General features: G+C 35.3%; 3 protein-coding genes and 1 long non-coding RNA gene across 4 annotated transcripts; all 4 read right to left on the bottom strand.

The window, feature by feature from the left end:
- Window positions 1-3327: 3327 nt before the first annotated feature.
- LOC142614642 (uncharacterized) lies at window positions 3328-4498 on the bottom strand. Its single transcript, XR_012840486.1, has 3 exons — window positions 4190-4498; window positions 4013-4104; window positions 3328-3583 (listed from the first exon to the last, which is right to left on the bottom strand). It is a non-coding gene; the product is annotated as an uncharacterized LOC142614642 (long non-coding RNA).
- Window positions 4499-9966: 5468 nt separating this feature from the next.
- Window positions 9967-10794, bottom strand: LOC142616959 (uncharacterized protein At4g02000-like). The gene has a single exon (XM_075789688.1). The coding sequence runs from the start codon at window positions 10792-10794 to the stop codon at window positions 9967-9969; it is 828 nt and encodes a 275-aa protein (XP_075645803.1).
- Window positions 10795-11579: 785 nt separating this feature from the next.
- LOC142616459 (phenylacetaldehyde reductase-like) lies at window positions 11580-16197 on the bottom strand. The gene is made up of 6 exons (XM_075789313.1): window positions 16018-16197; window positions 14763-14932; window positions 13813-14004; window positions 13123-13285; window positions 12196-12382; window positions 11580-11924 (listed from the first exon to the last, which is right to left on the bottom strand). Exons 1-6 carry the CDS (start codon window positions 16133-16135, stop codon window positions 11780-11782), a joined length of 975 nt encoding a protein of 324 aa, XP_075645428.1. The 5' UTR covers window positions 16136-16197; the 3' UTR covers window positions 11580-11779.
- Window positions 16198-18227: 2030 nt separating this feature from the next.
- On the bottom strand, window positions 18228-23633 carry LOC142616458 (phenylacetaldehyde reductase-like). Its single transcript, XM_075789312.1, has 6 exons — window positions 23302-23633; window positions 21372-21541; window positions 20446-20637; window positions 19759-19921; window positions 18804-18990; window positions 18228-18569 (listed from the first exon to the last, which is right to left on the bottom strand). The coding sequence occupies exons 1-6, from the start codon at window positions 23417-23419 to the stop codon at window positions 18425-18427; spliced, it is 975 nt and encodes a 324-aa protein (XP_075645427.1). The 5' UTR covers window positions 23420-23633; the 3' UTR covers window positions 18228-18424.
- Window positions 23634-24622: the final 989 nt, after the last annotated feature.

Here is a 24622-nt window from a genome sequence, read left to right as displayed (position 1 = left end):
TCAGTTGGTGCTGGAAACACAAAAATCTTATATTAGGTGTCGTTGAAACAAGGATGGATCTAATCAAGGCTGCTGAGCTCTAGTTCCAAAGATATCTCCTTCCCTTGTAAGAGCAAAGTGTAGGGTAAGGTTGTGGATTAAAGACCACCGAGTGCTTGTTTACTTACAGATCCAAGTAAAGAAGAGTAGAATAGTCGGGAAAATAAATAGTTGTCAAAAATGATGACATAAAAATGTACATAATGCTATTTCTTCACAGTTAAAAGATCTTATGCACAAAATGGAAACAATATTTTACAAATCCCATGCACCCCTCTAATTGATTTCCTTCTATAACTTGTGATTGAGTTCATTACCATGAATTTTCTCTTCTTTCCAGATAAATAAAGGAGTACCCCTCCCCCCTCTGGTTGTCCCCGTACTTTAAAATTCTCTGCTTTGACCTTGTCCCTTAACCATGTGCTAGGTGATGACCATAGTGACAATGGAATTGTTATCCATCATTCATGAAAGTTTGACTAGGAATCATATATGTGTAAACCCTTCACATTAGAGTATCTACATCTCGATGCCTTATTATTGTTGTTACATGCTGGACTTTCAATTGATCTGGTGCTTATCCATAACCTTTTGTTGTAAAGTTGTTACAATCATTTAAGTTTGGGATATCCGAACACAAAAGTTGAAACTGGATCTTCCAGGCCATGCAGATGAGGTATGCTATATATAAAAAATAATGACGTTTTATATATTTATTTTGTTTTATTTTTTGGGCATTTTGATAACCGAGTTGGGATTTATTATATCATTTGGAAAGGTTTATGATGTCGATTGGAGCCCAGAAGATGGTGAGAAGGTGGCCTCGGGCGGTAAATATAAGGGTATTGAAATTATGGATGGGTTAGATTAATTGAGGGAAAATATATGATTGGAATGTCAAATCACAGTGTCTTTCAGAGACTTTTATCAGTGTGGAGCTATTGGCTATAAATCAGACACAATTATACGTTGATTGATATGCACCGCACTGGAATCATTAATTGAAGAACTAGGAACAAGGGTGGTTATTGAGGAAAGCTCCTTTGCATCGGCATTGCAGTATTTCAAGTACTCATTCTTGTTTCCACAGATTTGGGGTTTAAATTTCAAGCTGCTCCAAGCATATCGTGTTTGAGGATGAAGAGTATGAAAGCATATTTACTTGTCTGGCTGTCTTGTTATGTGTCTTAGGAGTAAGGTATAAAAACTGAACTTTTCTCTGTTTTGATTAAAATTCTCAAACTTTTAGGTTGAGAATTATCCCTTCTCCCTCCTTTTTGTATTGGAGAGTTGTAGATATACTGAAAATTTATGGTGCTATAAAAGCACCACTTTTCGCTCATCTATAGGTTTTCACATAAATGGTGACAACTGATTTGGGTTCCATTTATCTAATGATATGCATGTTTTAGTGTTACAGTAAATAAGAAACAGTAATAAGAGCAATGAAAAAATTCCCTTAGGCACTCCTTATTCCTTCTCAATCATACGACAAACCCACTAATCTTCGGATTGAGATCCCGTGCAATACCTAGGGTATTGCACGGGATGCAATACCTCAAATCCTAGCCTTCCATTCAATCTAGCGGCTCTAAAACATCTCCACGTCATCAATCCGCGTGACTTAGAAAAAAAAATAAAAAATTCACTCTCATTCATTCTTTTTCTCATTTTTTTTTGTACTGTTCATATCTCTTTCCGCAAATCTTCACTCCTCAGTCCACTCCTCTGTTCTCTACTTCTCTCTAAATTTCAAAATTTTTAAAAAATCCCATTGTTGCTGCTGCCGCTACCACTCTCGTGCCAAACCACCACCATCGCATGGACCAAGTCTCAAACCAGTCACCATTGTGCCACCCACCAGCCACCGTTGTGGTCTTTCTCTCCCCCAACGATCTATCAACTTCTGCTACGCCTTCGCCTGCTCCACTGCCTTGCATCTCCAAACTGCACTGCCGGCACAATCACTTCCCAGTAAGTTCTCTCTCTGACTTTTCATAAATATTGGGAACACGAAAAAAAAAATTGATATTGCAATTTTTCTTTTATTTATTTTACTTGGTTCTGAGTTTAGGGATCGAAATCAGATGGTGGGTCTTTTGGCTGTGAGATTTATGGATTCTTTTAATCTGGGTCTTGTTTTTTTTTATAAAGTTGTGATTTTTTTTAATCTCTTCATTTTAATGGTGTCGATTTGTACTAATTAGGTTATTTATTTATTTATTTATTTTTGTTTGAGTTTCACTTGTTGGTTTTTCTATTTGATGGTGTGGGTTAGGATGGAAAAAATGAAGAATTTTAGTCCGTAGTTGATGTCACTGAGCCAAGTAATACCAATTATAATTGATTGAAATTTGGTTTTAAGATGTTGATTGGTCTTTTAAGATGTTACTGTATTGATTGAAATTTGTTTTTCAACGTTGCAGGATGATAGAGCATGGAGATCCAGCCAAACTATATTGCCAGAAAAGGTTTTGAAGCATTCATTATGGATTGATATCTTGACGTTAGCAAGACTAATTTTCAGTTTTATTAAAGTATTAGACTTGATATGAGTAAACTTTTTACTTTGAAACATGTATTGTGACAAAAAAGACTTGCTTGAGTATTATGTTGTATTATCCAATTTTGACACTTGAGTGTCCTTGTTTAGTACCTATTGTTTACTACCATTGTCAAATTGCATCTGTTTTTAGTACCTTTTGTTTACTACCATTGTCAAATTGCCTAGTATCACTGCAACAAGAATCACGCCCATGGTCTTTAGCTCTTACTGTAGCTTTCCAACAAGCTACATCAAAACCAGCCCAGATTATTACTAGCAAGATCACAACTAACAAGTACAAAAGGTAAGCATTCCGCTAATGCTACATTACCTGTGCACAGCAAAACCTACCTTTTCAACTTTAAGAGGTCTCCAATGGAGACTCTCCATTATCAAATCTAATGCCATCTTACTGCAAATGAACACATTAAAGTGCTGTATAAATTTAGAACTGCACATTGATGCAAGTTTTGTAATAATGAATTATTCTAATCACCAGAAAATTTTGATATGCTTAATCTTCTTTGCAATACCCTACTAAAAAAAAAAAAAAATCAAGTCTCTAAATTGTCCATCTATATCACCTATATGTCCAACTTAAGTTAAATAAAGGTACTCATAGTGACAATCTGCTATGACAAATGCAATATTAAAACAAACACATGAAATAAAATAAAATAAAAAAATTTGTTCCAAAAGAGTACAAATTCCATTAAAATGTATACTTTGATTACAAGGCCAAATAACAAGATAACAAGAGTTCTATTGAAATATAGACTTTGATTACAAGACCAATTTCCCCCCCAGTAGAATATATAATTTCCACACTAAGAAAAGAGGAAAAACAAAGTGTTTGCTTCAAGATCATATTCTACATCGATCTCAAGTGGCTTGACTATGGTAGCCCGTCAATGCCAGCCTTTATGTAACCATGCTGAGATTATTGAGCACCAATTCAGAAAAAACAGGTTTAACACTCAATTGCATCCAAGAAATCACCTGCATAGTGGATATAAAAAATTAGCAACCTTTAGTATAGTGACTCACTGCAATAATTCTTTCAAATTCGGACTACATAGAAGATAATATTGAAAAGTTGAAACAATGCTAAGAAAAACAAGCTATTAAGATGATGAACAGACTTGGGGGGGGGGGGGGGGGGGATTTATATCAAGAGCTATCATAGCTAGCCAATGAATACACTGAACTTAGAAGAAACAACCAATTTTTTCTGTACATGAACTATCAAACCTACATTACAAGATTTAAGTGCTATCAATTTCAAGTATTACTACAAATTGAGAGCACATTACCACAAAAATGCTGTAAACCAAAGCATATTATGAATATTTAATGACACACTGAAAGGCATCAGTCTTCAGTACCCATTGTTTACTACCATGGTCAAATTGCATGTGTCTTTAGTACCTTTTGTTTACTACCAATGTCAAATTGCCTAGTATCACTGCAACAAGAATCACGCCCATGGTCTTTAGCTCTTACTGTAGCTTTCCAACAAGCTACATCAAAACCAACCCAGATTACTACTAGCAAGATCACAACCAACAAGTACAAAAGGTAAGCATTCCACTAATGCTACATTACCTGTGCACAGCAAAATCTACCTTTTCAACTTTGAGAGGTCTCCAATGGAGACTCTCCATCATCAAATTTAATGCCATCTAACTGCAAATGAACACATTAAAGTGCTGTATAAATTTAGAACTTCACATTGATGCAAGTTTTGTAATAATGGATTACTCTAATCACCAGCAGATTTTGATATGCTTAATCCTCTTTGCAATACCCTACTAAGAAAAAATCAAGTCTCTAAATTGTCCATATATATCACCTATATGTCCAACTTAAGTTAAATAAAGGTACTCATAGTGCCTTTCAAGTTCAACAATGAAGAAGCATTAAAATTTTGTTCAAGTTCATAAATAAATAACCTAACCCATAATACCGAGCAAAACAATATACCCATAAAAAATTTCTTGGCTCTTAGTACAAATCACCACCACGGGAATGAAAAAAAAATCACAACTTTACAAAAAAACAAGACCCAGATTAAAAGAACCCACAAATCCCACAGACAAAAAACCCACCATCTGATTTCAATCCCTAAGCTCATAACTATAACTAAAAAAAAAATCGAAAAGATTGCAATGTCAAATTATAATTATTTTCTTTCGTGTTCCCAATATATATGAAAAATCAAAGAGAAAACTTATTGAGAAGTGACTATGCCGGTGGTGCAATTTAAAGATGCAAGCGAAGGCGTAGCAGGGGTTGATAGATCGTTGGGGGAGAGAAAGGCCGCAACGGTGGCTTGTGGGTGGCGCAATGGTGACTGGTTCGAGACTTGGTCCGTGCGATGACGGTGGTTTGTCGTGATAGTGGTAGCGGAGACAGTGACTAAGGGATTTTTTGAAAAATCTGAAATTTAGAGAGAAGTAGAGAACAGAGGAGTGAAGAGTTGCAGAGAGAGATATGAACAGAAAAACAAAAAAAAAAAGAGAAAAAGAATGAATGAGAGTGAATTTTTTTTTTCTAAGTCACACGGATTGATGACGTGGAGTTATTTTAAAGCCGTTAGATTGAATGGAAGGTTAGGATTTGAGGTATTGCATCCCGTGCAATACCCTAGCTATTGCACGGGATCTCAATCCCTAATCTTCAAGGACTGACACCGTTCTTGTAATGAAAAAATTCTTAAAGGTTGTTGTATAGGACAAACAAGTAGGTCCATCAACTCCAATCTATGGGGCTTAATCATTACTAGAAATATATTTAGATAATACCTCCCATCATTTTCTTCTTTTATTTTATGCCATGTGAAGCATTCGCCCTTGTTTTTTTTTTTTGGTTAAAGTACAATTCACACCTTAAGTTTAGTCCATTTTGTTTTTTGTTTTGTTTTGTTTTGTTTTTTTCATTTTAGTCCCCTTAACTTCATATCCACAGAAATCATCTTAATAAATCCCATGAGTTCTGATATTAGATGATGCATCCAGTTAAGGTAGAAAAATTGCTAGGTTGTCATAGAACAAATAAATTCAAAGGCAAAAAATGGAGCAATTATGGGATATTGATAATTTTTGTCAAAGGTGGCTTGCTTTCATCACATTTTTCCTTCTTCTTTTTTTGAGATCCAAGATAGAAATATTTTATTGATGAAATAAACTCTAATTACAGAATACATCTATGGTCATGTAACACCAGACCACGTAAATAACCAATTACATGTAATTTTGAAAAGACAGCCCCATTCATGTCATTGTGTAGTGCCTATCTCTGTGAATTGCATAATCTGTGATACTCCTTTAGGTAACCAAGTGCCTCGCCAAGAATTCTTTTGGGGTGCCACTAAGTCCTCTCAAAATAAAATCTATTTCTTACATTCCAGACTGCCCAACTCACCATAGCCCACTTCTCCAATTCATCACACTCCAATTTGTCCACCAACAGTCGAAATAAAGAGAAGTTTGTGGCTGCATTGGAGCATTTTGGAGCTTCCCTCTACATAAAGCCCATACGTTCCTGGCAAAAGGGTAGGTCCATAACACATGCTCGGCTGTTTCTGAGTTTTGATAGCAAAAACCACACGCTGGCTCCACATGCAACTTCCTCCTTTGTAGATTATCTCGGGTTGGCAGAATGTTAGAGCAGGCACGCCATATAAAGTTCTTAACTTTGGGTGGTACTTTGAGGGACCATATTTTGTTCCAAATAGGCCTATCCCTTGCTGCTGTGGAATGCTTAACAGAGTCTTGTTGCTTCAACCTTAGTGCTACTTGATAGGTAGATTTCACACGAAAAACTTTTCCTTTATTCTCCTTCCAACATAGCTTGTCTCTACCTACAACCCGTGATAATGGTATGGCCATTATCTCCATTCGAGTGCGATATGCAAATGAATCAAAGAGCTTCTCCCTATTCAACTACCGAGAGTTTTTATCAATTAGCTCACTTACGATCAGATTTGGTTGTGGCTCCCCAATGAACACATGCTTATGTGAGAGCCACTTGTGGGTGGAGACTTCAATGGTTTTTCCATCACCCACCTACCAGATTAACCCCTCCCTAATCAGCTCTCTTGCTGCTAGCAAGCTCTGCCACACATAGGATGGGTTTTTACCAAGCCCTGCCTCCGTGAAAGTGCATGTTGGGAAATATCTTGACTTGTACACCCTATAGAACAAGGAATGAGTATCTTGGATTAGCCGCCATGCTTGTTTTGCCAATAAAGCTAAGTTAAAGGCTTGGATGTCTTGAAAACCCATAGCACCCTTCATCTTAGGAGTGCATAACTTCTTTCAATTAATCCAATGAATTTTCCTTTCATCCTTTGTTTGTCCCCACCAATATTTTGCCAATGTGGAATTTATGGTATCACATAGTGCCTTAGGGATTTTGAACATTCCCATAGTATATGTAGGGATTGCTTGAGCCACCATTTTGATTAGGATCTCTCTACCTGCTTTAGAAATATATTTCTCCTTCCATCCCATTACTCTTCTTGTGATTTTTTCCCCAAGATCTTTAAAAGTGTTGACCTTTGATTTCCACCCACCATTGGAAGACCCAAATACTTTTCACAATTTTCCATGATCCTTGCACCCACCATTCCTTGTATTGCCACTTTGACCTTCGTTTTTGTGTTCCGACTAAAGAACAATGTCGTCTTCTGCCTATTGATTGCTTGGCCAGATGCTTACTCATATTGGCTTAATAATTCAAGAAGATGTTGGCATTCCCCCTCGGTGGCTTGACAAAATATGAAACTATCATCTGCAAATAGATGATGTGAGATACACACCCCATTTGTGCAAGACAATATCCCATGTAGGTTTTGAGAAGCAACTGCATGGCGGATTAAGGAGGATAGTCCTTTGGCACATAACAGAAATAAGTAGGGGGACAGTGGGTCACCCTATTTGATACCCTGGGATGGAGTAATGTGTCCTCTTGGTTCGCCATTTATAAGCACCAAACAAGAAGTTGTACACACTGTTTCCATTGCCAACCTCACCCACTGTTCATCAATCCCCGATTTGAGCATTATACTTGAACCTCCACTCCACACGGTCATAGGCTTTGCTTATATCCAGTTTGATGGCCATTTGCCCCTTCTTTCCCTTTCGTTTTTTCCACATCCTATGTAATATCTCAAAAGCTACAGTAGTATTATCAGTAATTAACCGGTTAGGTACAAAAGCACTTTGTGATTCGGAAATTACATTGGGCAAGATTTGTTTTAGCCGATTGGCCAAGACTTTGGATACAATCCTAGAAACCACATTAGCAAGACTAATTGGCCTAAAATCTGCCACATTTTTCGGTTCATTTATTTTGGGAATGAGGACAATGTGGGTGTAATTCATCTTATGCAACATGTGACCCGAAGATAAAACTGACAGCACTGCTTGAATGACATCATCACCAACAATATTCCAATACTTTTGAAAAAAGAAAGGAGACATACCATTTGGACCTGGTGATTTTGATGGATGCATTTGGAAGAGTGCTTGTTGGACCTCTTCTGGTCGGTATGGCTGTAGAAGTGTGTGGTTCATATCTGGTGTGACAACCCGATCCACTTTATCAAGTACTATGTCCATTGAGTGGGGTTTGTAGTAGTGAAAAGCCGTTGGAAATACCTTTCGGCCACTCCCTTTATTTCATCATCCGATGTACACCATCTCCCCTCCTCATCCATAAAGCCATCAATATTATTTTTTCAACGGTGTTGACTAGCTCTTTGATGAAAGAACTTGGTGTTCTTGTCACCAGTGGGCGGCCATATGGATCTAGAACGTTGTCTCCAAGCTAATTCTTCTTGATACAAAAGAGTATTGATATCATCCCTCACTTTTTGTATTAACTCCATATTTGTTGGATCATTTTGTGCTGTAAGGGTTTGGAGTTGTTGTTTTTTCTCCTCAATCCATGTTCCAGTGCTTCCCATATTCCAACTCCAAGCTACCAAGGCCATACGGCAATCCCTAATTTTTTAGAATAGCCAAACATATGGCTGCCCACCGGTGGTTTCCTACTCCATACTTCTTGGATAATGGCTTCGCATTTGGGATGTGTCGCCCATTTTTCCTCAAACCTTTTCGGGATTTTCTTTCTCCTTGTGTTGCCTACTCTACCATGGATGATTAGAAAAATTGGGTCATGATTCGAATATGATACCTGCAAATGGTTCACAACTGTATGTGGAAACCTTTCTCTCCACTCCATTGTAGCACATGCCCTATCTAGACGCTCTTGAACAAAAGCATCCCCTGGCCTTCCATTTTGCCATGTAAACATATTACCCTAGTATCCTAAATCAATCAATCCACATGCAATAATGCATTACGAAATGCCTTCATAAGTCGGTGGGGTTTGGGGAGCCTACCTTGCTTTTCTGCTGAGTTCAAGATTTCGTTGAAGTCTCCCAAGCATACCCATGGCAATGAGTCTCTAGTGTGTAGATGCCTCAAGTAACTCCATGATTCATGTCGGCGATGTTCTTCCGGTCTCCCATAAAAACCAGTAATTCTCCAAGTATTGGCTGGGTCTGTCATGATATGTGCATCGACATGGTTTTGAGAGTAAGTCTGAATATGTAAAGTGATCTCCTCCTTCCATAGCATAGCTAGGCCGCCTGCCCTATGGATGCAAGGAACATCGAGCATATTATCGTACCACAATTTTGCCTGTATTTTTTTCATCTCATCCACTGTTCGTTTCATCTCCATCAAAAACAGGACCTTGGGAGCTTTCTCCCTCACCAAATGAGAGAGGACTGCGCCTGCATGGGGGTTCCCAAGCCCCCTGTAGTTCCAGCTTAACACATTCATTGCGCTTGGCGGGGCTGACTGTCAGCCTCCGCCGCTGTGTATGGTGAGTAAGTTGTCTGTGCCTTGCTTCGTTTCCTTCCCCATGTGTTACCTTCATCCTTGCTAAATCTTCTCTATCGTTTTAGCCTAATCTATTTGTGTCCGTCAATCTTAGTCTGTATTTGTTTCGATCTGGTTTTGGTATCATCTCGGCGCTCTATCTTTTTCCACTTACGTGTTTCAGATGGAGGCTTCTTTTTGGTATCACGTGGAGAGGCACATGCCTTATTATTGAACATATCAGCTAGGGTTTCATCACATGGGTCGGTGGTATTAGTTCCTTCATCCGTTTCCACATACGTAACTGGTACTGTGTTTAAATTTCTCCCTAAAATATCGGGTTGCATGATTTTAGGGATATCGGTTCGCATTGCACATTGATTTAAATTACTTTCCTACAATAATTCCATAATTAATGCCTGCCATTTTTTCTCTGTCTGTAACGGTTTCCAGGTTGGCTAGGTTTGCCATCGCTGAACTTGCCTTGTGTTACCGTGGTGTTTGCATCGGGTCCCTAGCTTGATCACCGATAGCTTCCCTTCCACCTGACTGTGCTCCAGAACTCCTACCACCCAATTTAGCTTGACGTCGGAACCCCACCTTGAGCCATTCCCCATACAGCCTTTCCCCTGTTTTAGATGAGACTTGATTCAGGCATTCCTTTGCTTCATGTCCGAGCTTGCCACAGGTAAAACACAGCCCAACCAATCTTTCATATTGGAATGCTATTTGCACCTTCACACCCTCCGGGCTAAGTACTGGAGCACCCCTCCAGATTGGTTTATCCAATGGCAATTCAACTCTAATTCGAAGGAAGCGAGCTTGGTCCGCAGCAATTGCCTTGCAATCCACTTCCAAGACTCTCCCAATGCCACCACCGATATCTTTCCCTACTTCTTCATTAATGAGATCAAAAGGCAGCCCCCAAACCTGAACCCATATTGGTACAACTTTGAAATCCACAGTAAACGTCGTCATTCCCTTCTCCCATCGTTTCAATAACAATAAGTGGTTATCGAAACTCCACGGTCCATTATTTAGGACCCACTTCAGTTGGCTCTCCATGGAGAATTTGAATTGCATTAGCCCCTCATTGACATTCGTAATCTTTAGATCATGGCCAAATTTCCATATAGACCTTAGTAGATTTTTGGCAGCCCATAGATTGATTGGTTTTGTTGTATGAAAATGACCCCTTAGGCTTAATGAACACTCCCTCAATATCTTAGCACAATTCTCTGATCGAACCTTTATAACTTCACCCTCCTCCTCCATCAAATGGACACTCTGAAGCCTTTCAATAAAATCAGCATCCATTTGGACTGAAGAAGTATACACTCTTTGTATGGTTGGTAAATTCGTACTATGGCTCCTGTTCAATAATTGTAAGAAAACAAGTATCTTATTGGAAGCAAATCTTCCCCTCACCCCTTCAATTAAGATGGAGGAAAACCAACCCCTACCCAAAAGTAGAAGAAAAAAGCTCACCCTAGATGAGAGGAAAGACTCCTACAGAGAGGAGAAAAAATGACTTGACAACTGTTCTATCATATTTTTCTTAATGCTTATAAGAAATTACATAATCTGATTTGTAATAGGCCCACAATAAATGCTAGATAGTTCCTAGGACACAAGTTTCAAAGTCATATTCTCATATACTCCACACCTTACTAGACAGTTGGATACCATTTTCAAAACAGAACTTCGAAATCAATTCTAATACAACAAAGAACCAATTTATGCTCTTCAAACTGCAACTCTGCATTGCAATATGTTTATAGTCTTAGACATGAATGTGTGCATTTTTGTAGAGAAATTGTATTACATGATCTACAAGTGCACTAAGTCATAACCATTCTTTGGCAGAAATTGGTGGTAGAAGATTCAATTATATAATAAAAAAAAGTTACTAGAGGATTGGGAATGTATGAGAACTTTTGCAAATCACATCCTACCCTTTGAAGTTTTGAAGTAAAAAATCTTACCATACCAGGGAAGTGAGCAATTTGAAAACCACCAAGCACTAGTTGGACTGACACTTTACATATATTCAAGAAATTTCTCAGAGGACTTGAGTTTTTAGCTCAATAACTCTAGAAAACTTGGATTTTAAATTCAATATCTCATTTTTGATTGAGTAAAACTTGATTTAGAAGTTTTACAGCTACAATATTTCCAAAAGCATTACAATTTATAAATCTTAACATAATGGGAACCTTCAAGCCCAACAAACAATAGTCAGGATGGGCAACACACAAATTATTTGTACTTTTTTGATTCACTTCCCTTTTAATAACATAACTCAGACAGTGAGGATGCCATTCTCCTTAAAGCTTTCAACAGTGTCCCTAATACTCTCTTCTATAGGAATGAAGCTAAGACCCAAACTTTTGGCCTTGTCTTGGGATATCTTGTATAATGGTTGCAAAGGCTTGTCATCTTCACTTCTGCCAAAAATGAAAAATACAATTGACTGTTATTCAAAATTGGAAAATACAATTGACTCCACTTCAACTTGTTTTTATGTGTCAAAACAATTGTTATGGGTGATAAAAGCAAATTATTACTATTATTATTATTATTAAAAGAAAATTCTAAATTAAACTGATCCTTTAGTTAAACGAAGCATTTATTCCAAGTGAGTTATACTTTGTCAGTAACAAAAATGGCACCGATGTCAATAAGGGACATTCGATATCATGCAAATAAATAACTCACTTTTCAGGTAGGCGCAAACTGGGGTAAAATTTGTGCAATATATTAAAAAGTTCGGAATAGTGTGTTACTCCTCCAACTAAACAATATCTCCCATTAGCAGCAGGAATCTCAAATGCTTGAATATGTGCATTTGCAACATCTCTAACATCAACAAGTCTATATATTCCATTAGAGAAAACTTGGGTTCCTACACACAGGAAAAAGAGAACAAGTTAATCAATATCATTATATGGATGATGTAGCAAGAGAGAGTAAATTTCAATAGGCCAATATAGTTAAATACACAATTTTCATTTTGATTAGTTAACCGTTTTATCCAAAAAAAATATGCTTGGAGATCATTGTTGAAATAGTTCACCTTATATAGCAAGTATATCCTACTTTTAGCAGATGCTGCTTATCGTCCTCAAATTGTACAAGATCAATATAAGTTATAAAGCATATTCCCAAGCTGTGTATGTTGAGATGGAAGATTTCTTATCCATGGGATATAGGTTGAACCACAACCTATACATTTCAGGTGGCATTAGAGGGGTTGGCACTTGCAGATCGAGGTCAAATTTAAAACCTCCTTGTTTTCCAATGAACTCTAAATAACAGAGAAATTTTTACATTCCATGTTAAGAGGACTAGAATTAAGTAAAGCCTCATGTGGGAGAGAACAAGGAATTTCCAAAGGAGTAAGTCTCATAAAACTGTCACTTATTACAAAAATACCAAGTAAATTCTAAGGTTAGATCCATGCTCATAGTATTCTAAAGAGTGGTAGCGCTCACAATTTATTGGAATAGGCCTATACACCTATCATGCTTCATCCACTAAACCAGTTTAACTTGTCATATGAAATGATAATCATACTTGAATATTTAGAATTTATGTAGAATGAAACATAAATACACGTAGTCCTCATTGGTTGCAATAGAGTACCATGTATGATCTGCAGAAACGCCTCAATACTAGAAGTAAGAGTTGGCTGTATGAGTGGACCAATTACAAAGCCTGGATTTATTGTTACCAAGTCAATGCCATTTTCTTTAGCAGATGTCCAAGCAGCCTCCTCAGCCAAAGTCTTTGCAAGCATATACCATTGCTGAGAAAACCCAAAACTATTAAATGGGAACCTTTCTTTGTCAGAAGCGAATGAAATGTCGGACTAAAAACAAAAAGTGTAATGTCTCTGATTTGATTAAGAGCAGCATTGGAATCTATATAATTTAGGTTTGGAAACGTCGAAACCTATAGATTCAACATATATCTAATTCTAGAACAAAAAAAATAATTACTAGGTACTTTAATTACATTAAAAAATATTGAGAAAATATGATTACAAGAAATAGTAAAAAGAGCCTAGACACTAACATGGATATGCTAACTGAGAAAGCAATTTAACAAACCTTGTGATGATACTCTCTAATGTTTCTCAGAAAACAAATATACTTATAGAACTAGATATATAAAGTCCAAATATTATAGCTCTATGTTTCTACTTTCTAGTAACATCATCATCAAAACATTACCTTGGATCTTTCATTAAAGGTATTTTAAAGATTAATGCTATATAATAGTCCTACTAAAGATACAGTTAAAAGGATATAATAACTACTGCAATGCACACACCTTCAACTCCTCACAAGCAACTGGATCTGAAAACCAAGTCTCATCAATAACCACATCAGGAGTCAGGGGTTTTTTGTTGTACATAACTGAAGCCATGGAAGATGTTACAATCACTCTCTTGATTGAAGGAACTTTTGCACATGATCGAAGAACGTTAAGTGTGCCCTTCACTGCTGGATCAATTAACTGTGACTGAAATATAAGAAATGTGAAAGTAGGTTCCATAAGAATAAATTTATGAAACTAAGCTATCAAAAGTATCATAGTATTGGACAAACTGAATACATTTCATTCGATAAGTTTATCATGTACCACATAGTAGAATTTCTTTGATGTCCTAGCCTTAACTTACATTACTTTAAACCTAAGAGCAATACTTCTAACAACTTCTTTTTGCAAAAATGTGGGAAAACAAATGCAATTGCAGATGATAATGTTGAATGCATGAAACATCAAGTTTCTTTGAGCTACAATGAGAATAAAAATTGATTGTTTTTTGGGAAGGCATTGACTTATGTATCCTTCTTATGATTGGATTTGTCCTCTAGAAGATGTAGTTCGTTGACAAAAAAAAAGAAGAAGAAAAAAGAAAAAGCTGAACCCGTGCTTGAGAACTCTACACTGAAAACAATTCTCTTCAATTTCCTCTCTGCTTCTGGATTAAGGCTTGAGAATGCTTCTCTAAAATGTTTTAAGTTTTTGTTACCCAATTTTCTGCATGTTACTATGTTAAATTAATGTATTGAACATGTAAGAGGATTGAATTGGCCAAGACACATGCTCAAAGCAAGAATCAAATGTTGCTTAAATCGGCAAGCTGGTACGAGATCCTTAAAAGTCGTTATAAATCATTTAAAACAAAGTATGCATTCACCATATTGACAGAAAAATGATCACAATATATTGATTATATATTACACAAAGGCAATAAATAATAATACGGGATGAACCTGTGGGTCACTGGCCGTGAGAATAACAGGGGATGCAGTGTGAAAAACACCTTGGCATTCATCAACTGCAGAATCAAAAGATCCTTCTTCTAGTAAATCTGCTTTGAATAACTGAAGTCTTTCTTTAGCTCCATCAAGTGAAAATAAATGCTCTGTTTTCTTGGGATCATCTGTGGAATATATATGCATAAATTTCAATTGGAAGGCTAAATTATTAGTACCAAACACTGCATGAAAAGTAAAGGTGAGAAAAAAATGGGAAGTTAAAAGCACTATGCGCCTGCCATAGAGAATTTCAAAACTTTGCCTTAAACAGAAGCTAATGCTTGGGATGGGGTATTTCTACAAAAGTTTTTTATAAAAAAGCTTAAGCAAGGAGTGTTTTTGCTGATGGTGGAGTGGGATAGTACTGTCTCACTGGTATTTGTGTGTGTTTTGGGAAAGATTTAAGTTAGCCTTTGTCCTGAGGCTATGAAAGGGTGATTAGAGCTCTTTAGCTGTGTGGTTTTGTGCTTTGTTACTTGTTAATAATATATGTCATTAATAATAAAAAAATTATAAAAATAAAGAATAACAATGCACTACATATGCAATATTATTCAGAGTTTGTAAATCTACTATTAGATCCTATTTCAATTCTTCTATTTGTGACATAACTTACCACAATTTGGACATGGTTGATTGTGAGTGATAAACAACCACTTTCACATAGATCTACTACTTTTTCTCAACCACATGTAGTCGATCTCACATCTGAGTTGTGGCAAATTATCCGAGGTAATAAAGACTTCCAGTGTATCATTTTTCATAGTGGATTTTTGTAGAAAAACTTTTACTCATTTTTGGTCAACAAATGAAGTGGGTGGGGTCATTTACCACAATCTATATGGGTGTGAAACCAATCCAAATCAAATGAAGTATAAGTCAATTCGGTTTTTTCTAAAATAGTATTCCATACATCAATTTCATGTCGGGGATGAGTCAGGCCAAACCAAACTACCTACAATTTTTCCATTTCTCCTAAAGTCAACTACAAAATAACCATATTGATAGGTATATGCATTGACCATTTCGTCCATTTCATGGTAAATATTAAACTTTACAAATTCAGTCCCAAAAAAAAAAATCATGATTAGATCCAAAAAATGAAGTCTGAAAGAATGAATTTTGAAATGGATACACAATACAGGGCCTATATTTTCAGTACATAGTAACAGGTTGATATAAATTGGAGAGAGAGAGAGAGAACACTGACTTGTGTCACGAACTGTAGCTTTTACAGTATACCCACGTTGGAGTAGGAGCTTCACAAGCCATGCTGCTATGTATCCCGAAGCTCCAGTCACGCACACCACCTTCTCTTCTCTACTCATCCTCTCTGTCTCTCTCTGAAGTTGTGTGTGAAGTGAGAAGCTTTGACTTTGTTTGTGTGAGTTGGTGATTTTCTAGTGAGGAGCTAGGTAGCACCTGGTGCGGGTACAGGTCCAGATACGGAACGGCGACGTGGCCATTTTTAAAAAAAATTTATGACACAAGTACGGCGGGATACATATAATATATATATAAAATTTCATAGCTTACAAAACTTTTTTATAACAAAAATGTTATTTTTTTTAAATAAAAATAATAATAGAAATAAACTAATTTGGTCTAATTCAGTCAATCTATTTTTGTCTAGTTCAGTCCATTTTGTCTAACTCGGTCTATTCGGTATTTGTTCTGTTCTATTTGGGTGCACTTATTTTAGAAGAAAAAGACATGTCTAAGATGAGACTTAAGAGTACTTATTATAAATCTGAATTTATTTAAAAATATAGATCTTAAACTCGTTCCAACTTCTATTATAAAGTAATCATAAAGAACGAACGTCATATATTAAAACTCTTTAAAATAAAAGTATTAAAAAAAAACATTACTTATTGTTAAGTTCTAAAATACTTTGAATTGCTCACTTATCACTTCTTTATAGTATATACTTTTATTCTCTAAAATAAATTTGTACAAAACTAAATATATTTTATTGTAGAAAATTCTTAGAAACCAATTATTATCCACCTTTAATTAATTATTTGGTTCTGGTTTTTCAAATAATTTTTTTAAAGTTAATTCCATTCCATAGATATGTGAACAACGACTAAAAACAACAAGCAAATCATAAAAAAGAAAAAAAAAATGACAAGCTAATCAAACTCTAAATGACAAACTCCTAAAACCCCTTTCTTTCATTTTTTTTTTTCGCAAAATAACATCATTTTGCTATTAATTTCATTAGTTGGCAAAGTTTCCAAACTATTTAGGAAACTAGCATCTCAAGTCTATTATGGTGTATTTGTTTGGAGTTGAAATAGAGTGAATAGAATACCTTGAAGAGAAAATAGGAAAGAAAACCTTTTTGGAATGTGTTTGGTTTGGTGGGGAGAAAGAAAAATAAATAGTGGGGTCCGGATGTTTTCTCTCTAAACCCACCAAAAAGTTTTCTCCAAAATGAAGAGAAAATGTTTGGGCAAAAAACTCCACCTGCTAACGTTTTTTTTTTTTTTTTTAGAGAGTCCCCTCTGCTAACATGTTTGGTACTGTTCACGGTCCTTTTTTTTTTTTCCTTGCTTTCTTTTCCCGTTTCATCATTTTTTTTTTACTCGTTTTGTCTTTTTTTTTTTTTTTTTACGTGTCAACTATTTCTTTTCTTTTTTTTTAATTTCCTTCTTTAGTTTTCTCCCCAAGCCCACGAAACAATTTTCCCTCCAAAATATAAAGAAATTTTTAGATAAAAAACTCCCTACTTCTAACATGCTAGATACTGTTCACAGTCTTTTTTTTTTCCTTGCTTTCTTTTCCATTTCATCATATTTTTTTACATGTTTTGTCCTTTATTTTTTACGTGTTGTTTATTTTTTCTTTTTTTTTAATTTCCTTCTTTAGCTTTTTTTGTCCTTCTCTGTACACTTCTGGTGCTTTTATTTTTTTGTTCATCTATATTTTTTTTCTTACTTGTTATTTTTTTTATTTATTAGGTGTATGAAAGTAAATTTATACAAACTATATTTTTTATCTCTCCACTTTTCTACTCTCAAACCAAACATCACGAGGGAAAACTAAAAACTATTCTATCTTCTCACTTTCTATTCTTTTGTTATTTTCTATCCTCCCACTTTTTCATCCCTCCAACCAAGTTCATTGTAGCAACTCAAGTCCTGAGGACTCGATTCCATGTGTTGGCAGAGCTAAGGAGGAAAAATTATCGAAGTGGACAAGTTCCCTAAAGACCACGAAGAACAACCCAAATAGAAACCACGAAGATCAAACCCAACGAACCACGAAGATCAAACCCATAAAGAAATGAAGATCAAACCCACAAAGAAGAAACAACAAACCCACAGATCACAATGAAGAAGAAACAACAAAGGCTCTAGAAAGATCAAACCATGAAGACCAAACCCAAACAACGAAGATCAAATCCAAACCGCAAAGATCAAATTCAATGTCTCATTTCTTATTGAGTGAAACTTGATTTATAAGTTGTGCAGCTAAAATATTTCCAAAAGCATTACAGTTTATAAATCTTAATACAATGGGAGCATTCAAGTCCAACAAACACCGATCAAGATGAGCAATACACAATTTATTTGTACTTATTAGCATCACTTCCCTTTTAATAACATAATTCAAATAGTGATGATGCCGTTCTCCTTAAAGCTTTCAACAGTGTCCCTAACACTCACTTCCAAAGGAATGAAGTTAATACCCAAACTTATAGCCTTGTCTTGGGATATCTTGTATAATGGCTGCAAAGGCTTGTCATCTTCACTTCTGCCAAAAATGAAAGATAAAATTGACTCTTCTTCAACTTTTGTAATGTGTAAGAACAATTACTATGGGTGACGAAAGCAAATTCTTAAAAGAAAATTTTATTTGACAAAAGAAAATTATTAATTGAACTAATCATTTAGTTAAATGAAGCATGTATTCCACTTGAGTCATACTCGTCAGTTACAAAATGTCACCAATAAGGGACATTCAATATCATGCAAATAAATAACTCACTTTTCAGGAAGCCGCAAACTAGGGTAAAATTTGTGCAATATCTTGAAAACTTCGGAATAGTGTGCAACTCCTCCAACTATACAATATCTCCCACTAGCAGCAGGATTCTCAAATGCCTGAATATGTGCATTTGCAACATCTCTAACATCAACAAGTCTGTATATTCCATCAGGGAATATTTGAGTTCCTGCACAAAGGAAGGAGTGAACAAGTTAATCAATAGCATTATATGGAATGATGTAGCTAGAGAGAGTAAATTTCAATAGGCCAATATGGTTAAACACACAATTTTCATTTTGATCAATTGACCATTTTATCAAAAGAATATGCTTGGAGATCATTATTGAAACAGTTCACCTTATATAGCAAGTATACTCTGCATTCAGCAGATGCTGATTATCGTCCTCAAATTGTACAAGATATATATAAGTTATAAAGCATATTCTCAAGCCGTGCATGTTGAGATAGAAGCTTTTTTTATCCATGGAACATAGGTTGAACCACAACCTATGCATTTCAAGTGGCATTAGTGGGCTTGGCACTTGCAGATCAAGGTCAAGTTTAAAACCTCCTTGTTTTCAAATGAACTCTAAGTAAAAGAGAAAATTTTACATTCCATGTTAAGAGGACTAGAATTAAGTAAACCCTTGTGTGAGAAAGAGGACAAGTAATTTCCGGAGAAGGAGTAAGTCTCGTAAAACGGTCACTTGCCACTCAAAAAATACCTAGTAAGTTCTAATGTTAACTCAATGCTCATAGACTCAAAGTATTCTAAAAAGTTGTAGCACTCACAATTTACTGGAATAGGCCTATATACACCTATCATGCTTACTTCATCCACTAAACCAGTTATGACTTTAATTTGTCATATGATATGCTAATCATACTTGAATATTTAGAATTTATGAAGAAAGAAACACAATAAACGTAGTCCTCATTGGTTGCAAAAGAGTACCATGTATGATCTTCAGAAACCCCTCAAGACTAAAAGTAAGAGTTGGCTGAATGAGTGGACCAATTACAAAGCCTGGATTTATTGTGACCAAGTCTATAGCATTCTCTTTAGCAAATGTCCAAGCAGCCTCCTCAGCCAAGGTCTTTGCAATCATATACCATTGCTGAAAAAACCCCAAACTATTAAATGGGAACATTTCTTGGTCAAAAAGGAATGAAATGTAGGACTAAAAAAAAATATGTAATATGTCTATGATTTGATTAAGAGCAGCATGGAAATCTTTAAAATTTACGTTTACGTTTGGAAACATTGAAATCTATAAATTCAACATTTATCCGATTCTAGAACATGAAATAATTACTAGGTACTATAATTATATTAATATATATATATATATATATATTGAGAAATTACAAGAAATAGTAAAAAGAGCCTAGATGCTGACATGGATTTCTTACTGAGAAAGCAAGTTAACAAACCTTGTGATGATATTTTTCTAATGTTTCTCAGAAAACAGCTATACTTATAGGACTAGATATATGAAGTCAAAATATTGTAGCTCTTACATTTCTACTTTCTAGTAAATCATCATCAAAACATTATCATAGATTTTTCATTAAAACTATTTTAAGATTAATGCTATATAATAGTCCTATTAAAGATACACTTAAAAGGAAATACACACACCTTCAACTCCTCACAAGCAACTGGATCCGAAAACCACGTCTCGTCAATAACCACATCAGGGGTCAGCGGTTTTTTGTTGAACATAACTGCAGCCATAGAAGATGTTACAATCACTCTCTTGATAGAATGAACTTTTGCACATGATCGAAGAACGTTAAGTGTGCCCTTCACTGCTGGATCAATTAATTCTGACTGAAATATAAAAAAAATGTGAAAGTAGGTCCCATAAGAATAAATTTATGAAAAATATTGGATAAACTGAATACATTTCATTTGACAAGTTTATCATGTAACAAAATTGTTATTGTGTCACTTTGTAGAATTTCTCTAATGTCTTTGTTAATAATTTCTAGAAACAATCTAGCAATTAAATCTAAAAACAGTACTTTCAAAATTTTCCAGTTGCAACAATGTGGGGAAACAAATGTAACTGCAGACAACAATGTTGAAAGCATGAAACATCCTGTTTCTTTGAGCTGCAGTTAGAATACAAATCGATAATTTTTTCGGAAGGCATTGACTTAGGTATCCTTCTTAGGAGTGGAGGAGTCCTTTAGCAAATAGAAGTAGTTCTTTGACAATCTTTATGATCAGCAAAAAATAAAAATAAAAGAAGAATCCCCTCCAAAGTCCCTGCATTAGAGAAACCTACACTAAAAATAATTTGCTTCAATGTCCTCTCTACTTCTGGATTTAGACTTGAGAATGCTTCCCTAAAATGTTAGGTTTAAGTGCTTATTTTTGTTGCTCAATTTTCCCCGTTTCACTATATTGTTTTAACGTATTGAACATTTAAGAATCAGATGTTGCTAAAACAGTTTAGCTGGTACGAGATCCTTAAATTATTCACCATATTGACAGAGAAATGATCACAGTATATTGATTATACATTACACAAAGGCAATAAATAACAATACAGGATGAACCTGTGGGTCACTGGCAGCGAGAGTAACGGGGGATGCTGTGTGAAAAACACCTTGGCATCCATCAACAGCAGAATCAAAAGATCCTTCTTCTAGTAAATCTGCTTTGAATAACTGAAGTCTTTCTTTAGCCCCATCAAGTGAAAGTAAATGCTCTGTTTTCTTTGGATCATCTGTGGAATATATATGCATAAATTCCAATTGGAAGGCTAAATTATTAGTAGCAAGGACTGCATGAAAAATAAAGGTAAGAAAGAGAAATGTGAAGTTAAAAGAACTATGTGCTTGCTATAGGGAATTTCAAAGCTCTGCATTAAACAGAGGCTTATGCTTGGGCCTTGGGGTGGGTTATTTCTACAAAAGTTCTTGATAAGAAAGCTTGAGCAGGGAATTGATCAGTGGTTTGTTTTGAAGATGTTCTGTTTTCTTATGTTACAGAACTTGAGTGTGTTTGCTGTTGGTGGAATGGGGGAGTACTCTCTCACTGATATCTGTATGTGTTTCTGGAAAGATTTAGGTTTGTCCTTTGGTTAGTCATTAGAGCTAAGCTGTGTGGTTTTGTACTCTGTTACTTGTTAATAATATATCTCATTCATAATTATTAAAAAATAAAATAAAATGTAAAGAATAGGTGAGCCTAGAATGCAACATGATTGTGAGTTTGTGACCAAATCATGTAAAAAATCTACTATTAGATCCTATACCATTTCTTTTATGTTCATAACTTTTTTGCCATAATTTTGATAATATCTTTGATGTGATTGACTGTGAGTGATAGATAATCACTTATACATGAATCTACCATTTCTTTTCCCACCACTCATGATTTACTACATCAGTGATGGAAGTTCCTGTCCATAGACTGTCTCATCCTATACAAGATGAATTGTGCCGAGGCTATCATTTAGGATGACAATTCGTTTGTTCAACACACAATAGTTGATGCACCACCAATTGTGTGCACTTCATGTGCACAGATTCACTATGGTCACATGATAAGCAAGTTACAAATTTTCAAAAAATTAAAGACTTCCAGTGTATCATTTTTCACAGTGGATCTATGCAGACAATTTGTTACTCACTTCTGGCCCCAAAATGAAGTGGGTGGGGTCATTTACCACAACCTATATGGGTGTGCATGAGTAGCTCCCATTCCAAGGAAGCGATCCTATAATTGAATGAAGCATGATCGGCTTATTGTGTATAAAACTTATCCAAATCCAGCGAAGCATAAGTCAATTCGGTTTTTCTTAAATTATATTACATATATCAATGTCAGTCTAAGATGAGTCAGGCCAGGCCTGGTTGGGTTCATACTAAGAACCAAACTATATTCAATTTCCCATTTTAGCTAAAGCCATAGGTAACCATATTGATTGGTATGCTCATAGTTTACACATAGTAGGAAAAATGATTCTCTCATTTCAAATATCGTTCATTTCATGGTCTCAAAATTAGATTTGTAAATCTAGAACAAAAAAAATGTACAATTCTGACACCCCATTTAAAATTTTTAAATAATATAAATAAATAAAAAAACTAAATTGTATCCTTAAATATGATAAATATTCATTTAAGTCTTCTAATTTTGCATTATTTCAATTGAATTTTCTAAGTTTCAAAATTATTTAATTCGAACTTTTCATCCAATTCTATTTAAATAAAATTAAGGTTAAATATGCAATTAAAATAATAAAAAAAATTTTGAAAATAAAAAATTATCACATAAAAAATCTATATATATTAATTTACAGATTTTTTTCGGAAAATATTTTTTAATGGAATTTTTTTAATAAAATTAATCAGAAAACTTAAAAACTCAAGTAAAATTAAAAGGTATCATTTACATTTTAAAGAAAAATTAAAAAAGTGCATGCAATTACAGTTCATAGTAACAGGTTGATACAAATTGGAGAGAGAGAAAGGGACTGACTTGTATCACGAACTGTAGCTTTTACAGTGTACCCACGTTGGAGCAGGTGCTTGACAAGCCAAGATGCTATGTAACCCGAAGCTCCAGTCACACACACCACCTTCTCCTCTCCACTCATCCTCTCTGTGACTCTCTCTCTCTCTCTCTCTCTCTCTCTCTCTATTTCTCTGTTTGTCTGTGTGTTTTAGTGTGAAGCTATTGACTTGGCTGTTTGTGTGTCAGTGTGTGTTGGTGCTTTTATGGTGAGGAGTGATAGCAGGTATAGTGTTTGTCCGAGTCAGGACCGAGTGATGAGTGGCCTTATTTTGTTTGTTGTTGTTGTTGAGAAACATGAGTGGCTGTGGTTAATGATTGAAGTTACCTTCTTTTTTTTTTTCTTTTTGGGGCAAAATGATTGAAGTTACTTGTGCCTAGAAAGTCCTACTACAATGAAAAGGCGTCTGACACTGACCCCATAGAAATGGGTGTTATTATTATTATTATTTTTTTATAGTTCCTAGAAACGAGTGTTATATTCTTTTAGTAAAATCCATATTCTCAGAGCAACTGCAGACATGTCTCAATTTTAAATTTTTATGTGTCTAAATTTTCATTATTTTTGGATATTAGGCCTGTTTGATAATATTTGTTTAGTAATGTTATTTGTATTTTTTAGAAATATATGTGAATAAAAAAGTGTATAAAAATATATATAATATTATTTAAAAATTGAAAATTGTTATTTAAGTGCATGTACCAAACAGACCCTAGACAGTGATATTTACGATCAATCTATTTTTTATAATACACATTTCAATAAATTCTCTATCTTTTATTCATCTCATTTAAATATTATTTCTTTATTCTTTTTTAATCTTTATTTATTCTTCTTCTATATATTCTCAACAATTATATTTTTCAATAAAAAGTGTTATTGTGATACTCCAATTTGATTAATTGTGTGATGTGTGTGGGTGTGCAATGAGTCCCACATTGGGCATTTACTGGGTAAATATGGGCTTTATTAACAACTACAAGGAACCTAAATTGTGACTAGTCCTTTTGAGGTATAGCGTAGATGTGACTAGCGCTTTTCCTTGAGTTGTTACATATGGTATTAGAGTCAGGTTTATAAGGAGTGCCCTCCCTTGATGTGCATGAGGCCTTTTCCCGTGAGGCTTGGTGTCATGTGGGAAGAACAAAACCTTAAGGGACTAAGAGAGTCTTCAGGCCACCCAAAGAGGACAATATTGTGCATATGGGGGCGGGGCGTGACAGATGGTATCAGAGCTGAGGACGGCTCTCCTCTGAGGGTGCGGGTGAGGCATTGGGTGCCAAGAGT

The sequence above is a fragment of the Castanea sativa genome, chromosome 11, assembly GCF_040712315.1.
Source record: "Castanea sativa cultivar Marrone di Chiusa Pesio chromosome 11, ASM4071231v1".
NCBI classification, from domain to species: Eukaryota; Viridiplantae; Streptophyta; class Magnoliopsida; order Fagales; family Fagaceae; genus Castanea; species Castanea sativa.
Note: the sequence above shows the minus strand (reverse complement) of the source record. Positions and strands in the feature narration are given on the sequence as shown.

Bases quoted from the DNA above. Each gene is read 5' to 3' on its own strand.
- LOC142616959 (XM_075789688.1), bottom strand. From the start codon at position 10,794: ATGGATGCTGATTTTATTGAAAGGCTTCAGAGTGTCCATTTGATGGAG.
- LOC142616459 (XM_075789313.1), bottom strand. From the start codon at position 16,135: ATGAGTAGAGAAGAGAAGGTGGTGTGCGTGACTGGAGCTTCGGGATAC. The intron at 13,286-13,812 runs GTGTGTGCATTG...GGGTTTTCTCAG, and splicing joins TTGCTTGTGAGGAGTTGAAG to CAATGGTATATGCTTGCAAA. The intron at 11,925-12,195 runs GTGAGTTATTTA...CATTTTTGGCAG, and splicing joins AGTTTGCGCCTACCTGAAAA to AAGTGAAGATGACAAGCCTT.
- LOC142616458 (XM_075789312.1), bottom strand. From the start codon at position 23,419: ATGAGTGGAGAGGAGAAGGTGGTGTGTGTGACTGGAGCTTCGGGTTAC. The intron at 19,922-20,445 runs GTGTGTGTATTT...GGGTTTTTTCAG, and splicing joins TTGCTTGTGAGGAGTTGAAG to CAATGGTATATGATTGCAAA. The intron at 18,570-18,803 runs GTGAGTTATTTA...CATTTTTGGCAG, and splicing joins AGTTTGCGGCTTCCTGAAAA to AAGTGAAGATGACAAGCCTT.